Raw genomic sequence first — 25,850 nt, 5'->3', positions numbered from 1 at the left:
CTTCTCTTACCCACAGCCAGAGACAGCTGATTAGCAACTATATCCTCCCTATTTGGGCATTTTATTTTTAAATAAAAAATGAGAGTTACAGTGGAATAATTGACATTCTGAATTATTTTTGGTTATTATTATTTTATTTCCTAATGTTCAGCTACCTTTGATTCTCTGTGGAAATCCTGCTTAGTCTGTGGATTCTAGTATGATGCTACATTGTTGGCTTGTTTTTAATTTTACTTTTGTATTTGTGTTCATTACTTGAGATTGTACTCATTTTGCTTTTCTTTTGAGGGTACATTTAGCAGGTTTGATGGTTAGAATCTTACGGATTTTTAAAAACTATTTATTTGTTAATATTGTGGGGGTCTGTCAGAATCAGCTGGGAAGCCTCCCTGTCTGCCCTCCTGCAGAAGTTGAATGGCAGATTGGGAACTGACTTATTTCTGGGGATCTCTTTCTTTTTTTAAAAAAATTATTTATTTATTTATTAGTTTCAGAGGTGGAATGTAGTGATTCATCAGTTGCATATAATACCCAGTGCTCATTACATCAAGTGCCCTCCTTAATGCCCATCACCCAGTTACTCCAACCTCCCCACCCACCTCCCCTCTGGCAACCCTCAGTTTGTTTCCTATAATTAAGACTCTTTTACTGTTTGTCTCCCTCTCTGATTTCCTCTTATATTTTCTTCCCTTTGCTATGTTCATCTGTTTTGTTTCTTAAATTCCACATATGAGTGAAATCATCTGATATTTGTCCTTCTCTGACTGACTTATTTTGCTTAGTGTAATACCCTCAAGTTCCAGTCACATCATTGCAAATGGCAAGATTTCATTCTTTTTGATCCAGAGTAATATTGCATTGCATATATATACCACATCTTCTTTATCCATTCATCTCTCGATGGACATAAGGGCTTATTCCGTAGTTTGGCTATTTGTGGATGTTGCTGCTATAAACATTGGGGTGCATGTGCCCCTTGTAATGACTATGTTTGTATCCTCTGGGTAAATACCTAGTAGTGTGGTTGCTGGATCATAGGGTAGCTCTATTTTTAACTTTTTGAGGAACCACCATACTGTTTTCTAAGGGTCTGCGCCAGTTTGCATTCCTACCAACAGCATAAAAGCGTTCCATTTTCTCCGTATCCTCACCAACATCTGTTTCCTGAGTTGTTAATTTTAGCCATTCTGACTGGTGTGAGGTAGTATCTCATTGGAGTTTTGATCTGTATTTCCCTGATGCCAAGTGATGTTAAGTTTTTTTCATGTGTCTGTTGGCCATTTGTAGGTCTTCTTTGGAGAAATGTCTGTTCATGTCTTCTGCCCATTTCTTGATTGGATTATTTGTTCTTTGGGTGTTGAGTTTGGTAAGTTACAGATTTTGGATACTAGTCCTTTATCTGATAAGACATTTGCAAATACCTTCTCCCATTCTGTAGATTGCCTTTAGTTTTGTTGACTCTTTCCTTTTCTCTGCAAAAGCTTTTTATTTTGGTGAAGTCCCAATAGTTCATTTTTGTTTTTGTTTCCCTTGCTTTAGACCTGTGTCTAGCAAGAACTTGCTGAGGCCAACGTGAAAGATGTTGCTGCCTGTGTTCTGCTCTAGGATTTTGATGGATTCCTGTCTCACATTTAGGTCTTTCAACCATTTTGAGTTTATTTTTATGTATGGTTTAAGATAGTGGTCCAGTTTTATTCATCTGCCTGTGGCTGTCTAATTTTTCCCATTACCATTTGTTGAAGAGACTGCCTTTTTCCATTGGGTATTCTTTACTGCTTTGTTGGAGATTAGTTGACCATAGAGTTGAAGGTCCATTTCTGGGTTCTCCGTTCTGTTCCACTGATCTGTGTGTCTGTTTGTGTGCCAGTACCATACTGTCTTGATGATTATACTGTTGTAATAGAACTTAAAGACCGGAATTGTGATGCCATCAGCTTCGGTTTTCTTTTTCAACAGTCCTTTGGCTATTCAGGGTCTTTCCTGGTTCCACACAAATTTTAGGATTATTTGTTCCAGCTCTGTGAAAAAGTTGATGGTATTTTGATAGGGATCGCATTAAATGTGTAGATTGCTTTTTGAGAGCATGGACATTTTAACCATGTGTTCTTCCAATCCATGAGCATGGAATGTTTATTTCTTTGTGTCTTCCTCCATTTCTTTCATGAGAGTTCTATAGTTTTCAGAGTAAAGATCCTTTACCTCTTTGGTTAGGCTTAGTCCTAGGTATCTTATGGTTTTTGGTGCAGTTGTAAATGGGATTAATTCCTTGATTTTTCTTTATTCTGTCTCTTCTGTGAATTGATTTTATATCCTGCCACTTTGTTGAATTCCTGTATCAGTTCTAGCAATTTTTGGGTGGAGTCTTTTGTGTTTTCTACATAGAGTATCATGTCATCTGTGAAGAGTGAGAGTTTGACTTCTTCACTGATTTGGATGCCTTTATTTCTTTTTGTTGTCTGATTGCTGAGGCTAGGACTTCCAGTACTATGTTGAGTAGGAGTGGTGAGTGAAAATCCCTGTCATGTTCCTGACATTAGGGGAAAAGCTTTCAATTTTTCCCCATTGAGAATGATATTCTCTGTGGGTTTTTCATAGATGGCTTTTATGATATTGAGGTATGTTCCCTCTATCCCTACACTGCCAAGAGTTTTTACCAAGAAAGGATGATGTATTTTGTCAAATGCTTTTTCTGTATCAGTTGAGAAGATCATATGATTCTTGTCCTTTTTTTTTTTTTCTTTATTGGTGTGGTGTATCAAATTGATTGATTTGCAAATGTTGAACCACCCTTGCAGCCCAGGAATAAATCCCACTTGGTTGTGGTGAAGAATTCTTTTAAAGTGCTGTTGGATTTTGATTAGCTAGGTTCTTGGTGAGAATTTTTGCATCCATGTTCATCAGGGATATTGGTCTGTAATTCTCCGTTTTGGTGGGGTCTTTATCTGGTTTTGGTATCAAGGTAATACTGGCCTCATAGAATGAGTTTAGAAGTTTTCCTTCCATTTCTATTTTTTAATCAGCTTCAGAAGAATAGGTATTAATTCTTCTTTAAATGATTGGTAGAATTCTGCTGTGAGGCCACCTGGACCCGGACTCTTGTTTGTTGGGAGATTTTTCATTACTGCTTCAGTTTCTTTCCTGGTTATGGGTGTGTTCAGGTTTTCTATTTCTTCCTGTTTCAATTTTGGTAGTTTTTATGTCTAGGAGTGCATCCATTTCTTCCAGATTGCCTAATGTTGGCATATAATTGCTCATAAAACTCTCTTATAATTGTTTGTATTCATTTGGTGTTGGTTGTGATCTCTCCTCTTTCATTTATGATTTTATTTATTTGTGTCCTTTCTCCTTTCTTATTGATAAGTCTGACTAGGGGTTTATCGATCTTACTAATTCTTTCAAAGAACCAGCTCCTAGTTTCGTTGATCTTTTCTGCTGTTCATGGTTTATATTTCATTGATTTCTGCTCTAATCTTATTATTTTTCTTCTCTTGCTGGATTTAGGCTTTATTTGCTGTTCTTTTTATAGCTCCTTTAGGGTAAGGTTAGATTGTGTGTATCAGACTTTTCTTGTTTCGTAAGAAGGGCCTGTATTGCTATATATTTCCCTTGTAGGACTGCCTTTGCTTCATCCCAAAGTATGTGAACTGTAGTGTTTTCATTTTCATTTGCTTCAGTGTATTTTTTTTTTTATTGCTTTTTAGTTTCCTGGTTGTCCCATTCATTCTTTAGTAGGATGCTCTTTAACCTCCCTGTATCTCTGTTCCTTCCAAATTTTATCTTGTGATTGAGTTCAGGTTTTAGAGCATTGTGGTCTGAAAATATGCATGGTATAATCTCAGTCTTTTGGTTCCGGTTGAGACCTGATATGTGATCTCTTCTGGAGAATGTTCCATGTGCACTTGAGAGGAATGTGTTGCTTTAGGATAAAATGCTCTTAATAACATCTGTGAAGTCTCATCTAATCCAGTGTGTCATTCAAAGCCCTTGTTTCCTTGTTGATTTTCTGCTTAGACGATCTTTCCATCTCTGTGAGTGGGGTGTTTATGTCCCCTACTATTACTGTATTATTATCAGTGTGTTTCTTTAATTTTGTTATTAATTGGTTTATATATTTGTCTGTTCCCCAGGTAGGGGCATAAATATTTACAGTTGTTAGATCTTGTTAGACCCTTTTATTATGAATCATTGTCCTTCATGTCTTATTATAGTCTTTGATTTAAAATCTAGTTTATGTGATATATATACTCCAGCTTTCTTTTGCTGTCCATTAGCATGATAAACGTTCTCTAACCTCTCATTTTCAATCTGGTTGTGTCTTTGGTCTAAAATGAGTCTCTTATAGACAGCATATCAATGGGTCTTGTTTTTTTATCCGTTCTGATACTTACGTCTTTTGATAGGAGCAATTAGTCTATTTACATTCAGAGTAATTATTGAAGGATATTAATTTAGTGCCATTGTATTACCTGTAAAGTCGCTGTTTCTGTATATTGTTTCTGTTCCTTTCTGGCCTTTGTTACTTTTGGGTTCTCTCTTCACTCATAGGATCCCCTTTAATATTTCTTGTAGGGCTGGTTTAGTGTTCAAAAATTCCTTTAGTTTCTCTTTTTCCTGGAAACTCTTTGTCTCTCTTTCTATTCTGAATGACAGGCTTGCCGGATAAATTATTCTTGGCTGCATATTTTTCCCATTTAGCATGCATCTTGAATATATCATGTCTGTCCTTTCTGGCCTGCCAGGTCTCTGTGGATGGGTCTTCTGCCAGCCTTATGTGTCTACCCTTGTAGGTTCAGGACCTCTTGTCCTGAGCTGCTTTCATGATTTTCTCTTCGTCTCTGAAATTTGCAAGCTTCACTATTATATGTCGAGGTGTTGACCTATTTTTATTGATCTTGAGGCCCCCTGGACTTGAATGCCTGTTTCCTTCCTCAAATTAGGGAAGTACTCAGCTATAGTTAGTCCACATGAACGTTTCTACCCCCACCCATCTTCTGGGACCCCCTATTATCTGGAAATTATTTTGCTTTATGGTATTTGTGTTCTTGAAGTCTCCCTTCATGATCCCATAGTTGTTTTTCTCCCCACTCTTCTCAGGTTCCTTATTTTGCATCATTTTTTCTTCTGTATCACTGATTCTCTCTTCTGGCTTCTTTATCTTTGCTGTTGGAGCCTCCTTTTGTGGACTGCATCTCAGTAACAGCATTTTTAGTTTTGGACTGATTAGATTCTAATTTTTTATTTATACAGTAAGGGGTTCTCTGGTGTCTTCTATGGTTTTTTCAAGCCCAGCCAGAATCTTTATAATCATTGTTCTAAATTCTAGTTCAGACATTTTACTTATATCTGTTATTGATTAAATCCCTGGCAGTGAGTGTTACCTCCTGTTCCTTCTTTTGGGGTGAGTTTCTCCATCTCGTTATTATGTTGAGAAGAGAATAGAAGAAAATGAGAGAATAGACAAAAGTAACAACAGAAAAAAACAAAACAAACCAGGAGAAAACAAAAACAAAACAAAATAAGGAAAAAAAATCAAACAAGAAGTAAAACAGAACAAAACAATAAACTAGATCCTGGGTGTATTTTGTCTGTTTGTTAAGAGAAACTACATCCCAAAATAGCAAAGAAAAATAATAAAGTATATATAAAAATTAAAAAAGAATAAAAGATTGAAAAAAATAAGAAAATAGGTGAACGAAAATAAAACTGGAAGAGTAAAGAATAGAAAAACCCCCACAAATGCTATATGCTGTTTTCCCCAAGAGCTGAAGTTTTGCAGTTCTCTATCATCTGTAAACTTGGTGCTATGGAGTTGTTGTTCCTTCTGGTCTTTTGGGGGAGGGGCCTGTTGCACCGATTCTTGGGTACCCTTGCCCTGGTGGAATTGCGCCTCCCTTGCCAGGGTGCTGGGCTTAGTTTAAGTGGCTCCAGATTGTACTGTGTGACACTGTTTTGCTCCTTGAAGGCTTTCAGCACTGATGGCGGGATGAAAATGGCGGTGCCCAGCTCTTTATCCCTGGAGCTGAAAGTTTGTGTCCCTCACTCTTCAGTGAGCCCTCACAGAAAAGCAATCAATCACTCTGTCTCCCTGGTTTCTGTACAAATTCTTTGTTCACCCAGCCTGCGACTGAGTGTTTTTATCTCAGGCATGCGCCGGAGTTTCGGGTCTCCAAAAGAATGTCTCTTTCGTTTGGGGTGTCTCGCCAAGCTTCTGCCTTTTGCCTGGACACTGCCTGGAGAGCAGTTGCGTGACCATGCAGCAGTTCACAGTTTACTGTTCACAGCAGCACAGAGCAGAAAGCTGGGACCTAGACTTGCTGTTTTCGATTGGCTTCCCCGCTCCGATGCCTGGGGCTCTGCCTCACTCAGCCACTCCCATTCTTCTTGTGGCACTGGGGATCCTGAGACCATGCAGTCCCACCTGGGATTCCGCCCTACTTTGCTGCCTGAGTGCCTTTAATCCGGTGATGTCCCCCACTGTAGCAGACATAAAAGTTCCGATTTTGTGCCCTGCTGCTTATAATACTTTGCAGTAGCCTCTTTAAGCAGGCTCCTTCCTCTCTGTAGTTTTCTCACATATATCACCCTGCATAGAAGTCTCCACACCTCCTACCTTCCACAGAGTGTTTGCTTTTCTATTTGTAGAATTGCAGCATTTCTTTCTCAGGTTTCTTTTCACAGGTGTTCAGAATGATTTGATAACTATCTAGCTGAATTCTAGGGACCAGACAAACTTAGGGTCCCCTACTCCTCCACCATCTTAACTCCCCTCGGGGATTTCTTTAGTGAGAGGAGAAAGAATATTTCAGGTATCTTCATGTCCACATAGGCCCCTCTCCCCTGAAGGGATAGATATAGAGGCATCTTACTTCTACTGTAAGTCTTAGAGAACAGATGGTCCCATCAGTCATCTTAAAGTTCTCTTCTTCTGGCATGAAGCTTTCAATTTGACATCTTGCTGTTTTTAAGTGTCCATTGGTGAGTGATTGTTAGATCTTATGAACCTCTTAACCAGAAAGTCTTTTCTTATATAAGCCTTATTAGGGTTTGTTCTTGAATTCTTTGTGTGAAACTGCTACGTAAATAAAGCTGTGTGAAATTTTGACTAAATTGCTGTGATTGGAAACTATACATGCTGTTTACCTCACATTGGTGTTTGGTGCAGATGTCATATAGGGAAATGTCCCTGCTACATTACTATTTTTTGAGACAGTTGGTATAGTAGAAGCATCCTGACCTGTGAGGTCTGGTTCTTAGGTGACAGGGTCACTGAAAACATTGGAGAAAGCGGGAATTGCCAGCTGGGCTATGTGAACAACAGGCATTTTGCAAGGCATGTAAGTGTATACACATTCTCGGATGCTTGTGTATGGGTTTGCTGCATTGAGCATTGGTGTGTTTATGTCACTGACCACCCACTAGTGTATCAGCTACAATTTTAGATCAGGGATTGGCTGTTTTCACAAATAGACTTGTATTGGAATGCCACCTTGCTTACGTATTGTCTGTTGCTGCTTTCCTGTGACAGTGGAATAGTTGGATAGTTGTGACAGAGACCACATTGCCCATAAAGCCTAAAAATATCGTCTGAACTTTAACAAAAAGTTGTTGATCTTTAGTTAAGATTATTTAAAATAGAATGTGAGGGGCGCCTGGGTGGCACAGCGGTTGAGCGTCTGCCTTCGGCTCAGGGCGTGATCCCGGCGTTACAGGATTGAGCCCCACATCAGGCTCCTCTGCTATGAGCCTGCTTCTTCCTCTCCCACTCCCCCTGCTTGTGTTCCCTCTCTCGCTGGCTGTCTGTCAAATAAATAAATAAAATCTTTAAAAAAAATAAAGTAAAATAAAATAGAATGTGAACTTAGTCACTTATTTCTTCTTTTACATTTCTTCTCATTTCTTTTCTCATCCTCTACAGTTTTTCCCAGGTTTTTTTTTTTTCCCAGTAATTCACGTTCATTGCATTTTTGCGAAGTTTTTAGCTTTGCTATCAGAGTAAAAAGAAACCGACCATATTTTTGTAATTTGTTTTATCCCTTTATGTAATATTTAATTAGATTATACTAACAAATGCTATTGGAAATAAATGCTGTCATGCAGTTAACTTGTGGTGAGCGTGACAGGAACAATGTGCAGGCAGACCTGAGAGACAGTGGTCAGGGAGTGGCAACTTTTTGTGATGGGCCAAGCTATGGTATTTTATGGAGGCAGTGGAGCTTTAGTTCTGTGTTTACTGCTTGGTTGAACTGAACCCAGTCATTGAGCCCGAACTAGTAAGGGTCAGGACTTTCTTATTCTTTTAGCTAAAACAAAAAGAAAATCTAGCTGTCCTTTTCTTAATTGCTTCTGTATCACCCTGAAGTATAAACTAGATTTCATTTAGTCAGTATCACCTGTAAAGTGTTAACTAAATATATTCGTGGTCTAGGTTTGTTATGGGTTATGTTGAGTATTTTCAGCCATTTAAAAGTTGCATTAAGGGGCACCTGGGTGGCTCAGTCATTAAGCGTCTGCCTTCGGCTCAGGGCGTGATCCCAGAGTCCTGGGATCAAGCCCCACATCAGGCTCCTCTGCTGGGAGCCTGCTTCTTCCTCTCCCACTCCCCCTGCCTGTGTTCCCTCTCTCTTGCTGGCTGTCTCTCTCTCTGTCAAAAAAATAAATAAATAAAATCTTTAAAAAAAAAGTTGCATTAAGATGTACGGTTATTTTTACTTAATATATTTGTGTTTTTTTAGGTCAGGTGTGGTCTTGGGGAGATGGTGACTATGGGAAATTGGGCAGAGGCGGTAGTGATGGCTGCAAAACACCAAAGCTTATTGAAAAGCTTCAAGACTTGGATGTTGTGAAGGTTCGATGTGGAAGTCAATTTTCTATTGCTTTGACGAAAGATGGCCAAGTTTATTCATGGGGAAAAGGTGACAACCAGAGACTTGGGCATGGAACAGAAGAACATGTTCGTTATCCCAAACTCTTGGAAGGCTTGCAAGGTGAGTGCAAGATGTAAACTTTTGAAACTCTTTGAAGCTTTTCTTTAGTAATCTTTTAAAGTTTGCAGGTTTTTCTTTTTTTTTAACCTAATATTTCATGACTGACTTACCATTAGAAGGCTTTTACCCACATTTTCATAGGTATAGATAATAATGGAAAGTAGTTTGTCTCTATTAAAAAATGGTGTAGGGCCCCTGCGTGGCTCAGTCGGTTAAGAGTCTGCCTTTGGCTCAGGTCATGATCCCGGGGTCCTGGGATCAAGTCCCACATCAGGCTCCCTGCTCTGCGGGGAGCCTGCTTCTCCCTCTGCCTCTACCTCTCTCTGCCTTTCCTCAATAAATAAATAAAATCTTTTAAAAAAATGGTGTAGAATTATTCTTACAAGATTTTATTTGAAACTCATTTAGTTTTATTAAATATTGATAAGTCCTTTTTGTGACAGGCATCTATTCATCAAAGTAAGGGGGCCCTAGTGAGATTAACTTCTGTTGGTGAGGTTACTGATAGTTATACTGTAGACATTGCTAAGAGGACAGATACGCATGGTGCTGTGGGAGCAGAGTGGGAGATAGGATTGGTATGCTTGAAGTGGTCTCATTTGAACTTATCCTTGATGGATAAATCCTGCATGTTTGGTTTCAAGGGCATCTAGCATGCATTCTAGATAGAATGGGAGCCAAGGCATGTAGGTGTGCTTTGCAGATGCCTTCTGAAGTGTGGAAGAGCTTGATGATAGGTGTATCAGGTGGCCTGTAGTGCTAAAGGGGGTGGGCAGACTGCTTTTTAAAGGAGTAGGCTGTAAGTATTTTAGGTTTGAGTACCATACATTGTATGTCTCAACTACTTGTTTTCTGCTGTTGTAGCCCAAAAGGAGCTATAGACAATAAGTAAACAAATGGGCCTGGCTGTGTTATAGTACAACTTTATTCACAAAAATAATCCTTGGCCTGTGTTTGTATGAGAGATGAAGTTTGTTGAATCCCTGAGCTAGATTCTACTTTATGTTTTTGCTTTTTAGTCAAGGGAGTTTGGAATTGAGACTTTTAAATGGGACTTGGTTGTTTCTTTCCCCATCGTTATTATTTTAAAACACATTCATACCTTGGGGTGCCTGGGTGGCTCAGTTGGTTAAGCATCTGACTCTTGGTTTTGGCTCAGGTTGTGATCTCAGGGTCTTGAGATCAGGCCTCGCATTGGGCTCTGTGCTAGGCATGGAGTCTGCTTGAGATTCTCTCTCTCCCTCTCCCCCTGCTCACACATGAATGTGCTGTCTCTCTCTCTCTCTCGCTAAAAATAAATAAATAAAATCTTTAAAACATATTAATACCTTGATGACAAGAAGGTATTATGGTATTTATTATTTTCTAAGTTTCTGAAATAAGTTGTAGGGTAATAGAGTTGGTTGTATGTTATGGAACTGTGTTTGAATTTTGTTAGCCTTTTTGTTTATATATTTTTTTCACTTAGGAAAGGAAATCTGCTTCCTCAGCTACGTTTATTAGATACAAAGATAGCTTGCTATGAAAGCATTTAAATGATTGATGGTACAGTCCTTTTGGCCATCACTTATGTCAGTGTATGATAGGCTGTCAAGATAGAATTGTTCTCCTTACTCTGGTAGTGTTTTGTAGATGAATTATTTTTTATGTTGACATTTTTGAAAACATCCCTTGTGTTGGTCTTGTTAGATTTACTATTAAGCAAAAATACAATATTTTAATACTATTTAAACAGGAAAAACATATCTGTATCATTTCACTTTGGAGAAAAAGATTTTGTTTTAGAAAACTTCCTTAATGAAGACAGCCCACAATCTGGGCTATAAAGCACACATTAACATATTTAAAAGAAGAGAAGAGAGATCAGACTATGTCTGCTCTCAGACTACAAGGGAATTAAACTAAAAATTGTAACAGATAGTTGGAAAATCCCCAAATACATGGAGATTAAACAGCAAACTTCCAAATAACACACGGTTAAACAAAAAATCTTAAGAAAAATTTTAAAATATTTTGAACTAAATGAAGATGAGAACAACTTACCAAAATTTGGGGGATGCAGTGAAAGCAGTGCTTAGAAGAAAATTTATAGCATTGAATGCATATATTAGAAAAGAAGAAAAATCTAAAGTAAGTAATCTTTGTGCGCAGGAAAGAAAACAAAGTGTAAAGATAGGGTGCCTGGTGACTCAGTTGATTAAGTGTCCGACTCTTGATATTGGCTCAGGTCATGATCTCAGGGTTGTGAGATTAAGCCCCACACTGGACTCTGTGCTGGGCATGGAGCCTGGTTAGATTCTCTCTCTCCCTCTCCCTCTTCCCCACGCCCCTGGCATACTTTCTCTCTCAAAAACAAATGAACAAGCCACTAAGATGTAAAGTCAACCTATAGAATATAGAATGGGAGAAAATATTTTTAAATCATATATCTGATAAGGGGTTAATATCAAAATTATTTAAAGGACATTTAAAATTCAGTAGCAAAACAAGCAAAAAACCTACCCCATAACCAATTTGATTAAAAATTAGGCAGAGGATCTGAGTAGACATTTTTCCTAAGATGAATTATAGATGGCCAACAGGTACATGAGGAAGGTGTTCAGCATCAGTAATCATCAGGGAAATGCAAATCAAAACCATAGGTGAGAGAACACTTCATACCTGTTTGAATGGCTGTTATCAAAAAGAAGAAATACAAGTGTTGGTGAGGATGTGGAGAAAAAGAAACCCTTGTGTGCTGTTGATGGAAATGTGAATTGGTATAGACACTATGGAAAACAGTAAGGAGGCTTCACAAAAAATTAAAAAAAGAACTATCATATGATCCCACAATTCCACTTCTGGGTGTTTATCTGAAGGAAGTAATTATATGAACTCAAAAAGGTGTCTGCATCCTAAGGTTCATTGCAGCATTATTCACAGTCACCAAGATATGGAAACAACCTAAGTGTCCCACTGGTAGATGAGTAGATAAAGAAAATGCGGTATATACATATGATGGAATATTATTCAGCCATAAAAAGGAAGGTAATTCTTCCATTTGTGTTAACATGGATGGACCTTGAGGGCATTATGCTGAGTAAATAGGTCAAGTAGAGACAGACAAACACTGTATCATCCTACTTATATGTGGAATCTAAAAAAAACCCTCAAAACTCCCCCCAAACCCCTGCCAAACTCCTAGATACAGAGAATAGATTGGTGGTTGCCAGATGTGGGGCTTGTGGGGGGTGGGTAAAGTGGGTGAAGGTGTGGTCAAAAAGTATAAATTTCTAGTTGTGAATAATCCTTTGGGATATAATATACATCATGGTGACTGTAGCTAATAATACTTTATTGTATATTTGAAAGTTGCCAAGAGAACAGATCTTAAAAGCTCTCATCATAAGAAAAAAAATTGTAATTATGTGTGGTTATGGATGTTAAAAAGATATCAATAGTCTAAGTTTCCACCTTAGGAAACTAGATATAGGAGAGCAAATTGAATCCAAAATAAGAAGAAGGAAAGAAATACTGAGAATTAGAGAGGAAACCAATGAAATTGAAAACAGAAAAATAATAGAGAAGATCAAGGAAACCAAAAGCTCGTTCTTTGAAAAGATTAATAAAATCAATATACCTTTAACTAGGCTAAGAAAAAAGGAAAACAGGACACAAATTACTAATATCAGAAAAGAAAGAGAAAACATCACTACAGATCTTATTAACATTTTCAAGAGGATAAGGGAATACTAAGAACAACTCTATGCCCGCAAATTTGATAACTTTGATGAAATGAACCATTTCTTTAAAAGATACAATTTGCCAGAATTCATACAAGAAGTAGACAAACTGAATAGGCTTATATTTCTTAAATTAAGTCAATAATTAATAACTTTCCAAAACAGAAAGCATGAGGCCCAGATGGGTTTACTGGTGAATTCAACCAAACATTTAAGGAAGAAATTATACCAATTTTCTGTAATCTCTTTCAGAGTGGAAGCAAAGGGAATACTTCTTAATTCGTTCTACAAGGCCAGCATTACCCTAAAACCAATGCCAGACAAAAATATTAGAAAAGAAAATTACAGACCAACGTCTCTCATGAATATAGATGCAAAAATCCTCAACAAAATATTAGCAAATCAAATTCAGCAATGTATGGGAAGAATTAAACATCACCACCAAGTTGAATTTATTCTGCATATGCAGTGGTGGCTAGTTCAACATTCAAAAACCAATTAATGTAATCCATCAAATTAAGAGAGTGATAAGAAAAATCATATGATCATATTAATAGATGCAGAAAAAGCATTTGATAAAATCCAATACCTGTTAATGATAAAAACTTTCAACAAACTAGGAATGGAGAGAACTTCATTAACTTGATAAATAATATTTATAAAAATCCTACAGCTAACATCATACTTAATGGTGAGAAACTTGAAGCTTTCCCACTAAGATAAAATATAAGAAAAAGATCTCTCATCTCACCATTTCTTTTCAGAATCATACTGGAAGTTCTAGCTAATGCAACAAAACAGCAAAAAGTTATTAAAGATATACAGATTGAGAAGGAAGAAATAAAACTATCTTTTTTCACAGATGACATGAATGTTTATGTAGAAAATCTGAAAGGATCAACAAAAAAGCTGGAAGTAATAAATGATTATAACAGAGTTGCAGGATACAAAGTTAATACACCAAAGTCACTTGGTATATATCTTAGTTCCTATATACCAGCAACTAAGAAGTGGAATTTGAAATAAATACAAAATACCATTTTGTATTTATTAATTTAATACATTAGTATTAAAAAAGTGAAATAGGTGTAACTCTAAAAAGTAAGTACAAGAACTATATGAGGAAAATTACAAAACTGATGAATGAAATCAAAGGAGAACTAATAAATTGAGAGATATTCTATGTTCATGGATAGGAACACCAAATACTGTCATTTCTTTCTATATTGATCTACACATTTAAGGCAAGACAAACTGATTCTAAATTTTATGTGGAGAGGCAAAAGACGTAGAATAGCAAACACAGTATGGAAGGAGAAGGGCAGGTTGGAGGACTGACTACCCAACAGCAAGACTTAATATAAAGCTACAGTAATCAAGAAAGTGTGACATTGACTAAAGTGTAAACAAATAGATCATTGGAACAAAATAGCTGAGAAATAGACCCACTTAAGTGTAGTTAATTGATCTTTGACAAGGGAGTCAAGGCAATACAATGAAGCAGAGGTAGCTTTTTCAACAAATGGTTTTGGAACAAGTAGATATTCATATGCAAAAAAACCCCAAATAGTTGATGGATGAGGCTGTGCATATGTTGGGGTGTGGGGGGTATATGGGAAATCTCTGTGCCTTTTCCTCAGTTTTGCTCTGAACCTAAAAATATTCTAAAAATAGAAAGTCTCTTGGGGCACCTGGGTGGCTCAGCCGTTAAGCGTCTGCCTTCGCTCAGGTTGTGATCCCAGGATCGAGCCCTGCATCGGGCTCCCTGCTCAGCGGGAAGCCTGGTTCTCCCTGTCACACTCCCCTTGCTTGTGTTCGCTCTCTCGCTGTCTCTCTCTCTCTCTGTCAAATAAATAAATCTTTAAAATAAAAGTAAAAATAGTCTCTATGAGGCAAAAAGAATATATTTTGTGCGGTTATACCTTGGGAAGGAGAATATGATTTAAAGATTAATTAAAATACACTTGTCTCTTTCTGAATGAAAATCTGAATAAGGAGAAAAAAGTAACTTTTTTTTCATATTAAGGTAAGGAAAAGATCTTTTCATACCTTATTTAATTTTCAGGCTGTGGGTCTTAATAAATTGTAGCTAGTAAAATGTAATGGGTTTTAATAACATACATGAAGCAGGTGAATTATGCATATTAAAGCAATGAATTATCATTTAGAAGTTGACATTAAATACCCCCTGACCTGAATGACCCACAGCAGAAGTCAGGTGTGAAGCTGTATTGTATCACTCTTTCCTCCTAGGGAAGAAGGTAATTGATGTGGCTGCAGGCTCCACCCACTGCCTGGCTCTGACTGAGGACAGCGAGGTCCATAGCTGGGGGAGCAACGACCAGTGCCAGCACTTTGACACCTTGCGTGTGACCAAGCCGGAACCTGCTGCACTGCCAGGACTGGATACCAAACACATAGTTGGAATTGCCTGTGGACCTGCTCAGGTACTGAGTAGATAGTTTGGTTAGATATTTTGTGGAATTTTGGCTTCCTGTCCTTCATTGCTAGTATGTAGAAATACCATTGACTTGTGTGTGTTGTCCTTATATCCTGTAGTTGTAGTCAGTATGATGTTGAAGAGTTGTGGGAAGGCACATCCTTGTTCTTTTTTTTTTTTTTTTTAAGATTTATTTTATTTTATTTATTTGACAGAGAGAGGCAGTGAGAGAGGGAACACAAGCAGGGGGAGTGGAAGAGGGAGCCCTATGTAGGGCTCGAGCCCAGAATGCTGGGATCATGACCTGAGCTGAAGGCAGACGCTTAACGACTGAGCCACCCAGGTGCCCTGGCCCCGGCATATCCTTGTTCCTGATTGTGGTGGGAAAGCATTTAGTCTTTCACCGTTAGCTAGGATGTTAGCTGTAGGATTTTTTTTTTTTAGTAGATGCCTTATCAGATGAAGGAAGTTTCCTTTAACTCCTACTTTTTTGAAAGTTTTTTCTAATACTGAATAGATGCTGAATTTTGTGAAATGCTTTTTTCTTTTCAAATGATATGATCATGTAGTTTTCCTTCTTTAGTCTGTTTATATGGTAGAATATGTTGTTTTTCAAATATTGACCAAACCTTGCATTACCGAGATAAACCCCACTTGGTTATGGTATATTATTCTTTATTATATATTGTTTTATTTGATTTGCTAATTACATTGTGGAGGATTTTTCTCTTGATGGTTATCAGAGATAATTGGTTTGTGGGTTTTTTTTTTTTGTGGTTTTATACTATATGTCTGTAAAACTGGCCTCATAAAAAGTGTTGGCAAGTGTTCCTTTCTCTTTTGTTTTCTAGAAGGGATTGTGTAGAATTAGTGTTATTTCTTCTTTAAATGTTTTTTTGTGAATCCATCTGAGCCAGGAGGTTTCTTTCTCAGAAGATCTTTAAGTAAAAATTGTTTCTTTAAGAGATGCAGCACTATTTATTTTATTCTTGAGTGGGTTTTCCTGGTTTGTGGTGCTCAAGGAGTTGTTCCATTTCATCTAAGTTGTCTGATTTTTGTGTATGAAGTTTTCCTTAGTATTCATTTACTAATCTTTTGAAGTCTTTGGGGTTTGCAGTGATATTGTATTGGTAATTTTCTTTTTTTTTTTTTTTTGTCAGTTTTGCCTAGAGGTTTATCCATTTTATTGATCTTTTTAAAGAACTAGATTTTAGTTTCATTAATTTTCCCCTTGTTTTTTGTTTTCTATTTCGTTGGTTTATTCTCTTGTCTTTGTTATTTTTTCCCCCGTTAGCTTGCTTTGGGTTCATTTTGTTCTTTTTTTTTTTAGTTTCTTCAGGAGGAAGCTTATGTTAATTTTGGACCCTTCTTTTGTAATATTTAAGCACTTGATGCTATAAATATCCCTCTAAGCAGTGCTTTAATTGCACCCACACATTTTGATATTTTTTCATTTTTGTTCAGTTCAAAATACTCTCTAATTTCTCTCGAGAATTGCTCTATGACCTGTGGATTATTGTGTCATTTAATTTCAAAATGTTTGGAGGTTGTTCTGTTACCATGCTGTTACTGATTTCTGGTTTAATTTTATTGTGGCTAGAGAATAGACTATATGATTTCAGTTCTAGATTTGTTAAGATTTGTTTTATGTCTCAGGATATGTTCTCTTATTAAGTGAATGTTCAGTGTGTGTGTTTGAAAAGAGTTGTGTGTTTTATTGTTGATGTATTTTGCTGTTGTTGGGTGAAGTGTTCTATAGATGTCAATTAAATCCAGTTCATTGATGGTGTTATCCAGTTCTACGTCCTTGCTGATTTTCTGTCTGCTTGTTCTGTCTCTTTCTGGGAGGGTAGCGTTGGTATTTCCAAGTATAGTTATGTATTTCTCTATATCTTTTTTCAGGTCTATCAGTTTTTTTTTTTTAAATATCAGTGCGTTTGGCCATTAAAAAATTATGGTTGACTCTACAGTGGCATTAAGTATATTCATGAGATTGTTATCACTGCTGTCCATCTCCAGAACTTTTTCATCATCCCAAACAGAAATTCTGTACCTATTAAACAATTACTCTCCATTTTTCCTCCCCCTGGTCCCTAGTAACCTCAAATTTACTTTCTGTTTCAGTGAATTTGTCTATTAAAGATACCTCTTATAAATGGAATCATGTAATATTTAACCTTTTGTGTCTGACTTGTTTCATTAAGCATAAGGTTTTCAAGGTTGATCCATGTTGTAGCATGTTTCAGGATTTTATTCTTTCTAAAGGGTTAATAATATTCCATTATATTTATAATCCCACATTTTGTTCATTTATTCCTCTTCAGTGGACACGTGAATTGTTTGTACCTTTTGGCTGTTTTGAATAATACTGCTATGAATATTTAATGTACAAATGTCTATTTGTGTCCCTACTTTCAGTGTTTTTGAGCATTATCTAGGAGTAGAATTGCTGGAGCATATGGTAATTATGAGGAATTTGAGGACCAGTCAAACTGTTTTCCACAGCAACTGCATGATTTTTACATTCCCACCAGATAGGCAGAAGGGTTTCGATTTCTGCACATTTTTTTTCACACTGTTATTTTCTGCTTTTGTTTGTTTGTTTGAAGCCATTTTAGTGGGTGCATTGTAGTATCAGACTGTGGTTTTGATTTGCACTTCCCATAGAAAAGATGTTGAGCATCTTTTCATGTGCTTATTGACCATTTGTATATCTCCTTTGGAGAAATGTCTTTTAAGTCCTTTGCCCCTTTTTGAATTGTGGTTTTTTTCCTGTCTTCCTTTATTGAGAAGTTCGTGACATATAGTGGATATTAATCCCGTGGCAGGTCTATGATTTACAGCTATTTTTTTTCCCATTCTATGCTTGTCTTTTCGTTCTGTCGATAGTGTCCTTTGATGCACACAATTTTTAAATTTTGAGTAAGTCCACTTTATCTATTTTTTCCTCTGTTGCCTATGCTTTTGGTGTTATATATATCCAAGAAATCCGTTGTCATGTAGATTTTACCCAGTGTTTTCTTCTAATAGCTTTATAGTTTTAGCTTTTATGTTTTGGTCTTTGATCCATTCTGAGTTACTTTTTGTATATGGTGTAGGGTAAGGATCCAATTTGATTGTTTTGCAGTTTGTAGAACTGGACCGTTTGTAGAAGAGATTGTTCTTTCCCCATTGAATGGTCTTGGTACTTTTCAAATCATTTTACTGTATAGGCAAGAGCTTATTTTTGGACTCTCTATTCTGTTTAATTGGTCTGTATGCCAGTATTTTATTGGTACTTTATGCTAGTACCATACTGTTTTGATTACTGTAGCTTTGTAATAAGCTTTTAATTAGGAATTGTGAGTCTTCTAATTTTGTTCTGTGTTTCAAGATTATTTTGCTTATTTGGGGTCACTTGAGATTCCATGTTAATTTTAGGATGGGTCTGACAGTTTTTGTTTTATATATTTTGAAGCTCTTTTTTTTTTTTTTAAAGATGTGTGCAGATTTAGGTTTGTCTTGTCATCTTGGTGAATTGACCCTTCTATCATTATGCAGTTTGTCCCCTTATCCTTGTTGTTCTTTGCTGTGAGGTCTCTTTTCTCTGATTTTAATGTAGGTATTATAACTGTTCATTTAATTAGTGTTTGCATACTGTAATTTTTCCATCCTTTACTTAAAAAATTTTTTTCAAATTGAAATAATATATATTCATGGGAATTTGCCAATATCATAGGTCTTGTTTACTGTAGCTAGATAAGAAATTTATATTTTAGTTCCTTTGCCTTTCCATATAAAGTTTAGAAAGTCTTGTATATTGGCAAAAATATCTTGTAACTGTTTAAGTGGATTATGATCCTCATTTTCATCTATTAATGTGTATCAGTAATTTTGAGAGTGAAAAGATTTTAAACTTTTTATCTTTTTATTTGTGGTACAGTGAGATTGGGTCCTAAAATGAGAAAAATTGGAAGCTGATAGTATATGAACTAGACCATGAACATTTGGGACACTCAGAAAGATGTATAAGTAATAATTTAAGGCATCTTTATAATTCATGATGGTGAATCTCTCCTGTGAAACAGTCAAAGAGCTGAATATGTAGATTCATTTAAGTTCTTACGATTCTTCCATAGAGTTTTGCCTGGTCATCTTGTTCTGAGTGGTCCATTGGCCTCCGTGTCCCATTTGTGGTAGACATCTGCTCAATGACTTTTGAGCAGCTGGACCTCCTATTGCGGCAAGTGAGTGAAGGGATGGATGGCACTGCTGACTGGCCCCCACCTCAAGAGAAAGAGTGCATGGCTGTGGCAACGCTGAATCTTCTACGACTTCAGGTATTAATGATTTCCTTTCCTCTCCCACCCTTTGTGTTTTAGGTGTTTGTAATAATGTTTATGTATATTGAAGGGAATGGGTTTTAGCCTGTAAAGTGAACGACTAATGAAAATTTTAAAGTATGTAAAGTATTTAGATTACTTAGATTAGGTTATTTAGATTATTCTGGAGTATAATTTGTATAAGGTTTAAAAACAATCAGTATAGTTATCTTAAATTTATCCTGAAAGTCAGTGTTTGCATGCAGGTAAGTGTGTGTATGGATTGTATTATTTCTGCGATAATCAGCTTATTTGCATTTATCATGGAGTCAGTCTTGAATTTACGTTCTTGTGTGTGGAGAAACAACTGGGTGAGGCAATAGATAATTGAGAGACCAGCTGGATGTGCTAGCCAATCTCTGCTCTGGAGTGTGAAAGTTCAACTCATTAATCTTGGGCTGCCTCCAATAGTACCTCCACTTTGTCACAGGGAAGGTTAAGGTTTAAAGTCAAAATAAGAAAAGCTATAAAAATATTTTTCACCTTCTTTCCTTTCTTCCTCCCTTCTTCCCTTCCTTTGTCTCTTTCTCTTTCCTTCTTTGTGTAAAACTATAGCTGAAATATTTTGTTGGCCTATTTTTCTTGGTAATAAAATCCTATGACAGAATGTCAAGAGACTGGTTTTTCTTAACAAAGTAATTTTTCCCTTTATAATATAAGGATTTCTGTGTAACCAGTCATGTCCCCCTCTGCTCTCTCCCCATTTTTGCCTTGGTTTCTAAAAAGCACATGGATGAAAATGTAATGTTTGGTTACTTCTCTTTCCCAAAAGTCTTTGTAGGAGCTCATTTATTAGCTCCACTGTGGTCCCTTTCATGAATCTACCTAGTTGTTTGTCGCTTCGCATGGTTTGTAGCAATGTTACTGTCTGGTCAGTGCTATGGAGAAAGACCTTGTACATGTCTCAGGCTTGTTTCCTTTTGGCCCATATTTGCCTGGTGCCATAAGTTTTTCTGTTGCTTTATTCCATCTTTCTAGGTCCTTATGCTTTAGTTGTATCATTTTAAAATTCACTTACAAAGCTTGATTCTTAAAAAGTATCCAATTTGGGAATCTTTATTCATTAGGTGAATTTAATTTTTTATGGCTATTGTGATTGCTAATGTATTTGAATTTAGGTTTTCTGATTAGTTTTATATAAGTTTATTCTTCCTTTTCTTATTTCTTGATAAAGTTTCCAAAACAGTTTTTTCTTTTCAAATACCTTTAATTGTTCCTAAGCTTTTCAATTTGACTTTTGGACGTTAATCATGTTACAAAAAAATTAAATATTTGTTAATTCCACAAAGTGTTAAGTTAACCAGTACTTCTCTTCCTGAAAAACATAGGGGTTATAGGATGCGTTAAACTTATACTCCCCTTTCCACCTTCTGTGTTTAAATTGTCAGGTAGGCTATTATTACACTGGATCTAAGACAGTCTGATTTATGGTGTGTGTGTGTGCCCCTAAAAGAAAAAAATGCTCCCAATTGCGATATGTAAGATATATTTCTGACTTAGGACATGAAAAGAAATTTTCCTCCAATTGATTATTATCATCATAATCATCATTTTTTAAGAGACCATCCTTACTTTGATATAGTCTTTTTTTTTAAACCAGTTTGTTTTGTTGTTGCTTACATCCTCTCCCGCTAGGGTACCTCCTGCAGTTAACTTTCTTCATCAAGGTCTGTGAGTTATAAAGTCTGAAAACTCTGCTTGAATGCTTCTTAAGATAGTTTAATAGGGCTTAGCTTTTTAGATTACCGTTATTTTATCAGCAATTTGAAGGTGTTCTTTCTTCCGATTTCTATTGTTGCTGTTGAGAATTGTTACATTGGTGTAATTGTTTCTTTGTAGCTAATTTGCCTTTCTTTTTGGTAGCCTTTCAGATGTTTTTTTGTTTTATAATTTTAACATATCATGTCTAGGTGAGGATTTATTTTTGTATGTATAACTTGAGGTTATTATTCTCATTAAATCTGAGATTATAGATTTTTGTTAGGTTTTGAAAAATATTCACTGTTTACCATTGCAATTGCTCTTTTTTTTAATCTACTTTTCCCTTGGAGAACTCCTTCTCTATGTATGTTGAACTTTTCTCTTCTTTGATATTTTTAAATCTTTTAATCTTTTTTAATGTTCACTTTCTGTCTTTCCATTCTGCCTTCTGGTTTTTCATTCAGTGCTCTCTTTTAGTTCCCAAATTCTTCAGCTGAATGTTCCATATTTTTGAGTTGTCCATTTATTTAATACATAATTGTATGATCACAGCATTACACATACTAATTCATTAAATCCATGTGCTACCCATCTGAGAGGTAGGACCCCTGGTATGTATGGCACAGATGAGGATGTACAGAGAAGTTCGGGAATGTGGCCCAGGTCAGGTATCCATTGCATGGAGGTTCAGGGCTAGGACCTGAGCCCAGGCTTTTCACACTTTTGCTTGAGGTTTTTATTCTTGTAGTTGTTTTTCTCATTTTTAGAATTTATATTTGAGCCTTTTTCAGGGCTTTCATTTTGTTCATTATGTTCTTTTGTTCTGGGTTTTGTGCCTTCCTTGATCTCTAAGAACATTTACTTTTTTTTTTTTTTTAAGATTTTATTTATTTATTTATTTATTTATTTATTTATTTATTTATTTGAGAGGGTGGGGTAGGGACAGAAAGACTCCCAAGCAAACTCCATGCTGAGCACAGAGCCTGACATGGGGCTCAATCCCACAACCCCCAAGGTCACGACCTGAGCCGAAACCAAAAGCTGGATGCTTAACTGACTTGCCACCCAGGTATCCCAGAACATTTACTCTTTTTGTGGATTCATTCCAATGTTTATATTGATACCTATTCTAGGGACATGAGTTCTGCCTCTTATAAGAGCTTTGTCTTTGATTTTCCCTTATGACCTAGTATGGCTTGTCCTTTCAGGGGAGGTCTTGCTAGGGGTATCTCTTTGCCTTTGGCTATGGTGATGTCCCTAAAGGGCAGTTTTATATTTGTGTCTCTGAAGTGTCATGTGTTTCTCAGGCTCTAGATGTTTTGGTGTTCAATTCTTGACTTGTGATATCTATACTTAGTTGGTTGGTATGAATTTGATTTTACATCTGCTCACAGGGCAGGCCAGGTCTCTGATTTCTTGTGGGGTCTCTTTCTACCCAAAGCCTTCGTGGGTAGTGTTGCCTTCAAGTCCTGGCTGGTGATAGATGGGTGATCTTCAGTGGCTCAGAGGGCTGCCATGAGCAGTTTGGATCTCATGCCCGAAGGCCTTGATCTGCTCTCAGAGCCCAGAACCTGTTAGCTCCTGCTATGTGTGTCTCTCTGAGTTCTGGTTTGGCCCTCGAGGAGTTTCCTTGTGTATTCTCAGCTTGGTTATATAATCTTTGAACTGTTTTTTGGTTGTATTATATTCACTCTTCTCTGTTTGGTACAGATGGTTGGGGGTGGGATCGAGGTTGCTGTTTCAGCTCTCTATTGATCTTGAGGTCTTCGATATATGTATTTAAAGTGGGTTTAAAAAATTTCTCTTAAAAATACCTTACCATTGATTCTCAGCTAGTATGGGTAAAATTTTTTAGTCTGGTTAAAAAAATTCACATATCAGAACTTTTCCTTTATTATTTGAACAAAATGCATTTTGAGGTATCATTTAACCTTTAATAAGTTTTGATATCCACTTTTTTTTAGGGCTTCTAAATTAAAATTGTTTTTCTCCTTTCAGTTGCATGCTGCCATTAGTCACCAGGTTGACCCAGAATTCCTTGGTTTAGGTCTGGGCAGCGTCCTCCTCAACAGCCTGAAACAGACCGTGGTGGCCCTGGCCAGCAGTGCGGGAGTGCTGAGCACTGTGCAGGCAGCTGCCCAGGCTGTGCTACAGAGCGGGTGGTCCGTGCTTCTGCCCACCGCTGAGGAGAGGGCCCGGGCCCTCTCTGCTCTCCTTCCCTGTGCAGGTGGGCTTGGGTGAGGAGCAGGAGAGGGGATGGGTTGGGCGCACAAGAAGGTGCCAAGAGGTGTTGGTGCTTACCTCACATTGGCAAAAGTTTTTTCCCTTTCCAGTTTCAGGCAATGAAGTTAACATAAGTCCAGGTCGTCGATTCATGATTGATCTTCTGGTGGGCAGCTTGATGGCTGATGGAGGCTTAGAGTCAGCCTTAAATGCAGCCATTACTGCAGAAATCCAGGTATGTTTCTAGGAGTGTGTATGTGAACTGACAGGCAATTTTTACCTGGCAGTGAGCTAAGATTGAAACACTGTACTCATATGAAGAAATAGTAACCTATTGCCAGAATTGAAAAACTGAAACATAAAACGTTTAGTAACATCCAGATATTTTTGATAAAGTCTTTTTTATCTTACTAGTTAAAAAATTTATTGAGATATTAAGTATGATAAAATATATCTATCTTTCTCTGTTTAAAAGAATGTGACAGATACCCTAATCATATTATGAATAATTTCCATCACCCTAGAAAGTGCCATTGTACCTCTTTGCACTCAAAAGTTAGGGCTCCCCTGCCTCCCTTAGATTAAATTAGCTTCGTAATTTAGTAATTTAGTAAATTAGATTAAATTAGCCAGTTCTGGATGTCATATATGTGGAAGCATATAGTATGTACTGTTTTGTGTCTGCTTTATTTTGCCTTGGTAATTTTCAAACTCATCTTCATTGTTTTTACCTTTGAGGAGTATTTCATTGTATGATTATGGCACTATTTGTTTATCCATTCTCCTGTTAATAGACATTTGATTATTTTTGATTGTCTGAAGTTGCTTTGATCATGCTGTGTACAGTTCTTTAGTGAATACGTGTTTTTTTCTTGGGTAATTACTTTGAATTATAATTTGCTATGTCTTATGGTGAGTGTGTTTTTTAGTTTCCCAAAGTGGCTATGCCATTTAATTTGAATCAGCCTATGTGAGAGTTCTAGCTCTTTCTTGACCTAACCAACATGAGTCATGTCATTCTTCATAAATTTAGCTATTCTTGGTGGGGGAGTGTGGTTTTTAATTGTCATTTGCATGTACTTAATGGTCATTCATAGCTTCTTTTGTTGCTTTCATAGTTGCAATAGTTTTTTATTTAAAAACTCACACTGACAAAATTAGATGAAGTAAGTATATTAAAAGCAAACAAAATAGGTCATTTGGAAAAAAGCCAATTATCATATGATCTTACTCATATGTGGAATTTAAGAAACAAAACAGGATCATAGGGGAAGAGAGGAAAAAATAAAACAAGATGAAATCAGAGAGGAAGACAACCCATAAGAGACTCTTAATCATAGGAAATAAACTGAGGGTTGCTGGAGGGGAGGGGAAGGGGGATAAAGGGATGGGGTCACTGGGTGACGGACATCAAGGAGGGCACGGATGTAATTAACACTGGGTATTATATAAGACCGATAAATCACTGACCTCTACCTCTGAAACCAATAATACATTATATGTTAATTGAATTTAAATAAAAAAGAAAAAGTCTTTGAAAACATACCTAAATATTTTAATTAAATTGAAAAAATAGAAGAAATCATATATATAATGTTAGGAATAATGACCGTTCTTTGTGTAGCTGTTATTTTCCAGGTACTATGCTGTGTACTTTACTTTCATTTTCTCTTTTAACTTTGTCAACACTGTTGACTGGAAAAAGTGGTTTAAAATTCCATTTTATAGATGTGAACGTAAGTACCACAGAAGTGTAGTGATTTAGTAAGGTGTCAAGACTAGTGAGTGGCAGGTTTGCTGACTCCAAGCCTCTTCATTTTCTTCCTCTTCTCCACAAAGCTTGCCTGATGGGAACAGTGATAGTGAACAGGCAGAGGCAGTCCATGTGTGGGTCAGACAGTAACCTTGACATGACCCAAGCAGTATTTTTAGAACCAATTAACTAATTATTTTTATTACTTATCATTTATTTATCTTATTAGTTTCAGAGGTAGAGTTCACTGATTCATCAGTTGCATATAACACCCACTGCTCATTACATTAAGTGTCCTCCTTAATGCCCATCACCCAATTATCCCTTCCTCCCACCCATTTCCCCCCTCAGACGTTTCTCCAAGAAAACATACAAATGGTCACTAGACACATGAAAAAATGCTCGACATCACTCAGTATCAGTAAAATACAAAGCAAAACCACAATGAGATACCACCTCACACCAGTCAGAATGGCTAAACTTAACAACTCAGGAAACAACAGATGTTGGTGAAGATGTGGAGAAAGGGGAACCCTCTTATACTGTTGGTAGGAATGCAAACTGGTGCAGCTACTCTGGAAAACAGTATGGTGGTTCCTCAAAAAGTTAAAAATAGAACAACCCTACAACCCAGCGATTGCACTAGAAGGTATTTATCCAAAGGAT

General features: G+C 36.8%; 1 protein-coding gene across 4 annotated transcripts in view; it reads left to right on the top strand.

Moving 5' to 3' along the window:
• The window catches only part of HERC2 (HECT and RLD domain containing E3 ubiquitin protein ligase 2), a 238,590-nt gene that overhangs the window by 60,305 nt on the left and 152,435 nt on the right, over positions 1-25,850 (top strand). For all 4 annotated transcript variants that reach the window (XM_045795317.2, XM_045795319.2, XM_045795318.2 and 1 more), the window contains exons 15-19: positions 8,733-8,984; positions 14,960-15,153; positions 19,265-19,465; positions 23,207-23,435; positions 23,542-23,666. In XM_045795317.2, the coding sequence (XP_045651273.2) occupies positions 8,733-8,984; positions 14,960-15,153; positions 19,265-19,465; positions 23,207-23,435; positions 23,542-23,666 (1,001 nt within the window). The remainder of the gene's footprint in view (positions 1-8,732; positions 8,985-14,959; positions 15,154-19,264; positions 19,466-23,206; positions 23,436-23,541; positions 23,667-25,850) is intronic.

The sequence above is a fragment of the Ursus americanus genome, chromosome 28 (genome assembly GCF_024610735.1).
Source record: "Ursus americanus isolate L20-20 chromosome 28, mUrsAme1.1.p, whole genome shotgun sequence".
Classification (NCBI taxonomy): domain Eukaryota; kingdom Metazoa; phylum Chordata; class Mammalia; order Carnivora; family Ursidae; genus Ursus; species Ursus americanus.
This window is presented reverse-complemented; position numbering and strand designations above follow the sequence as displayed.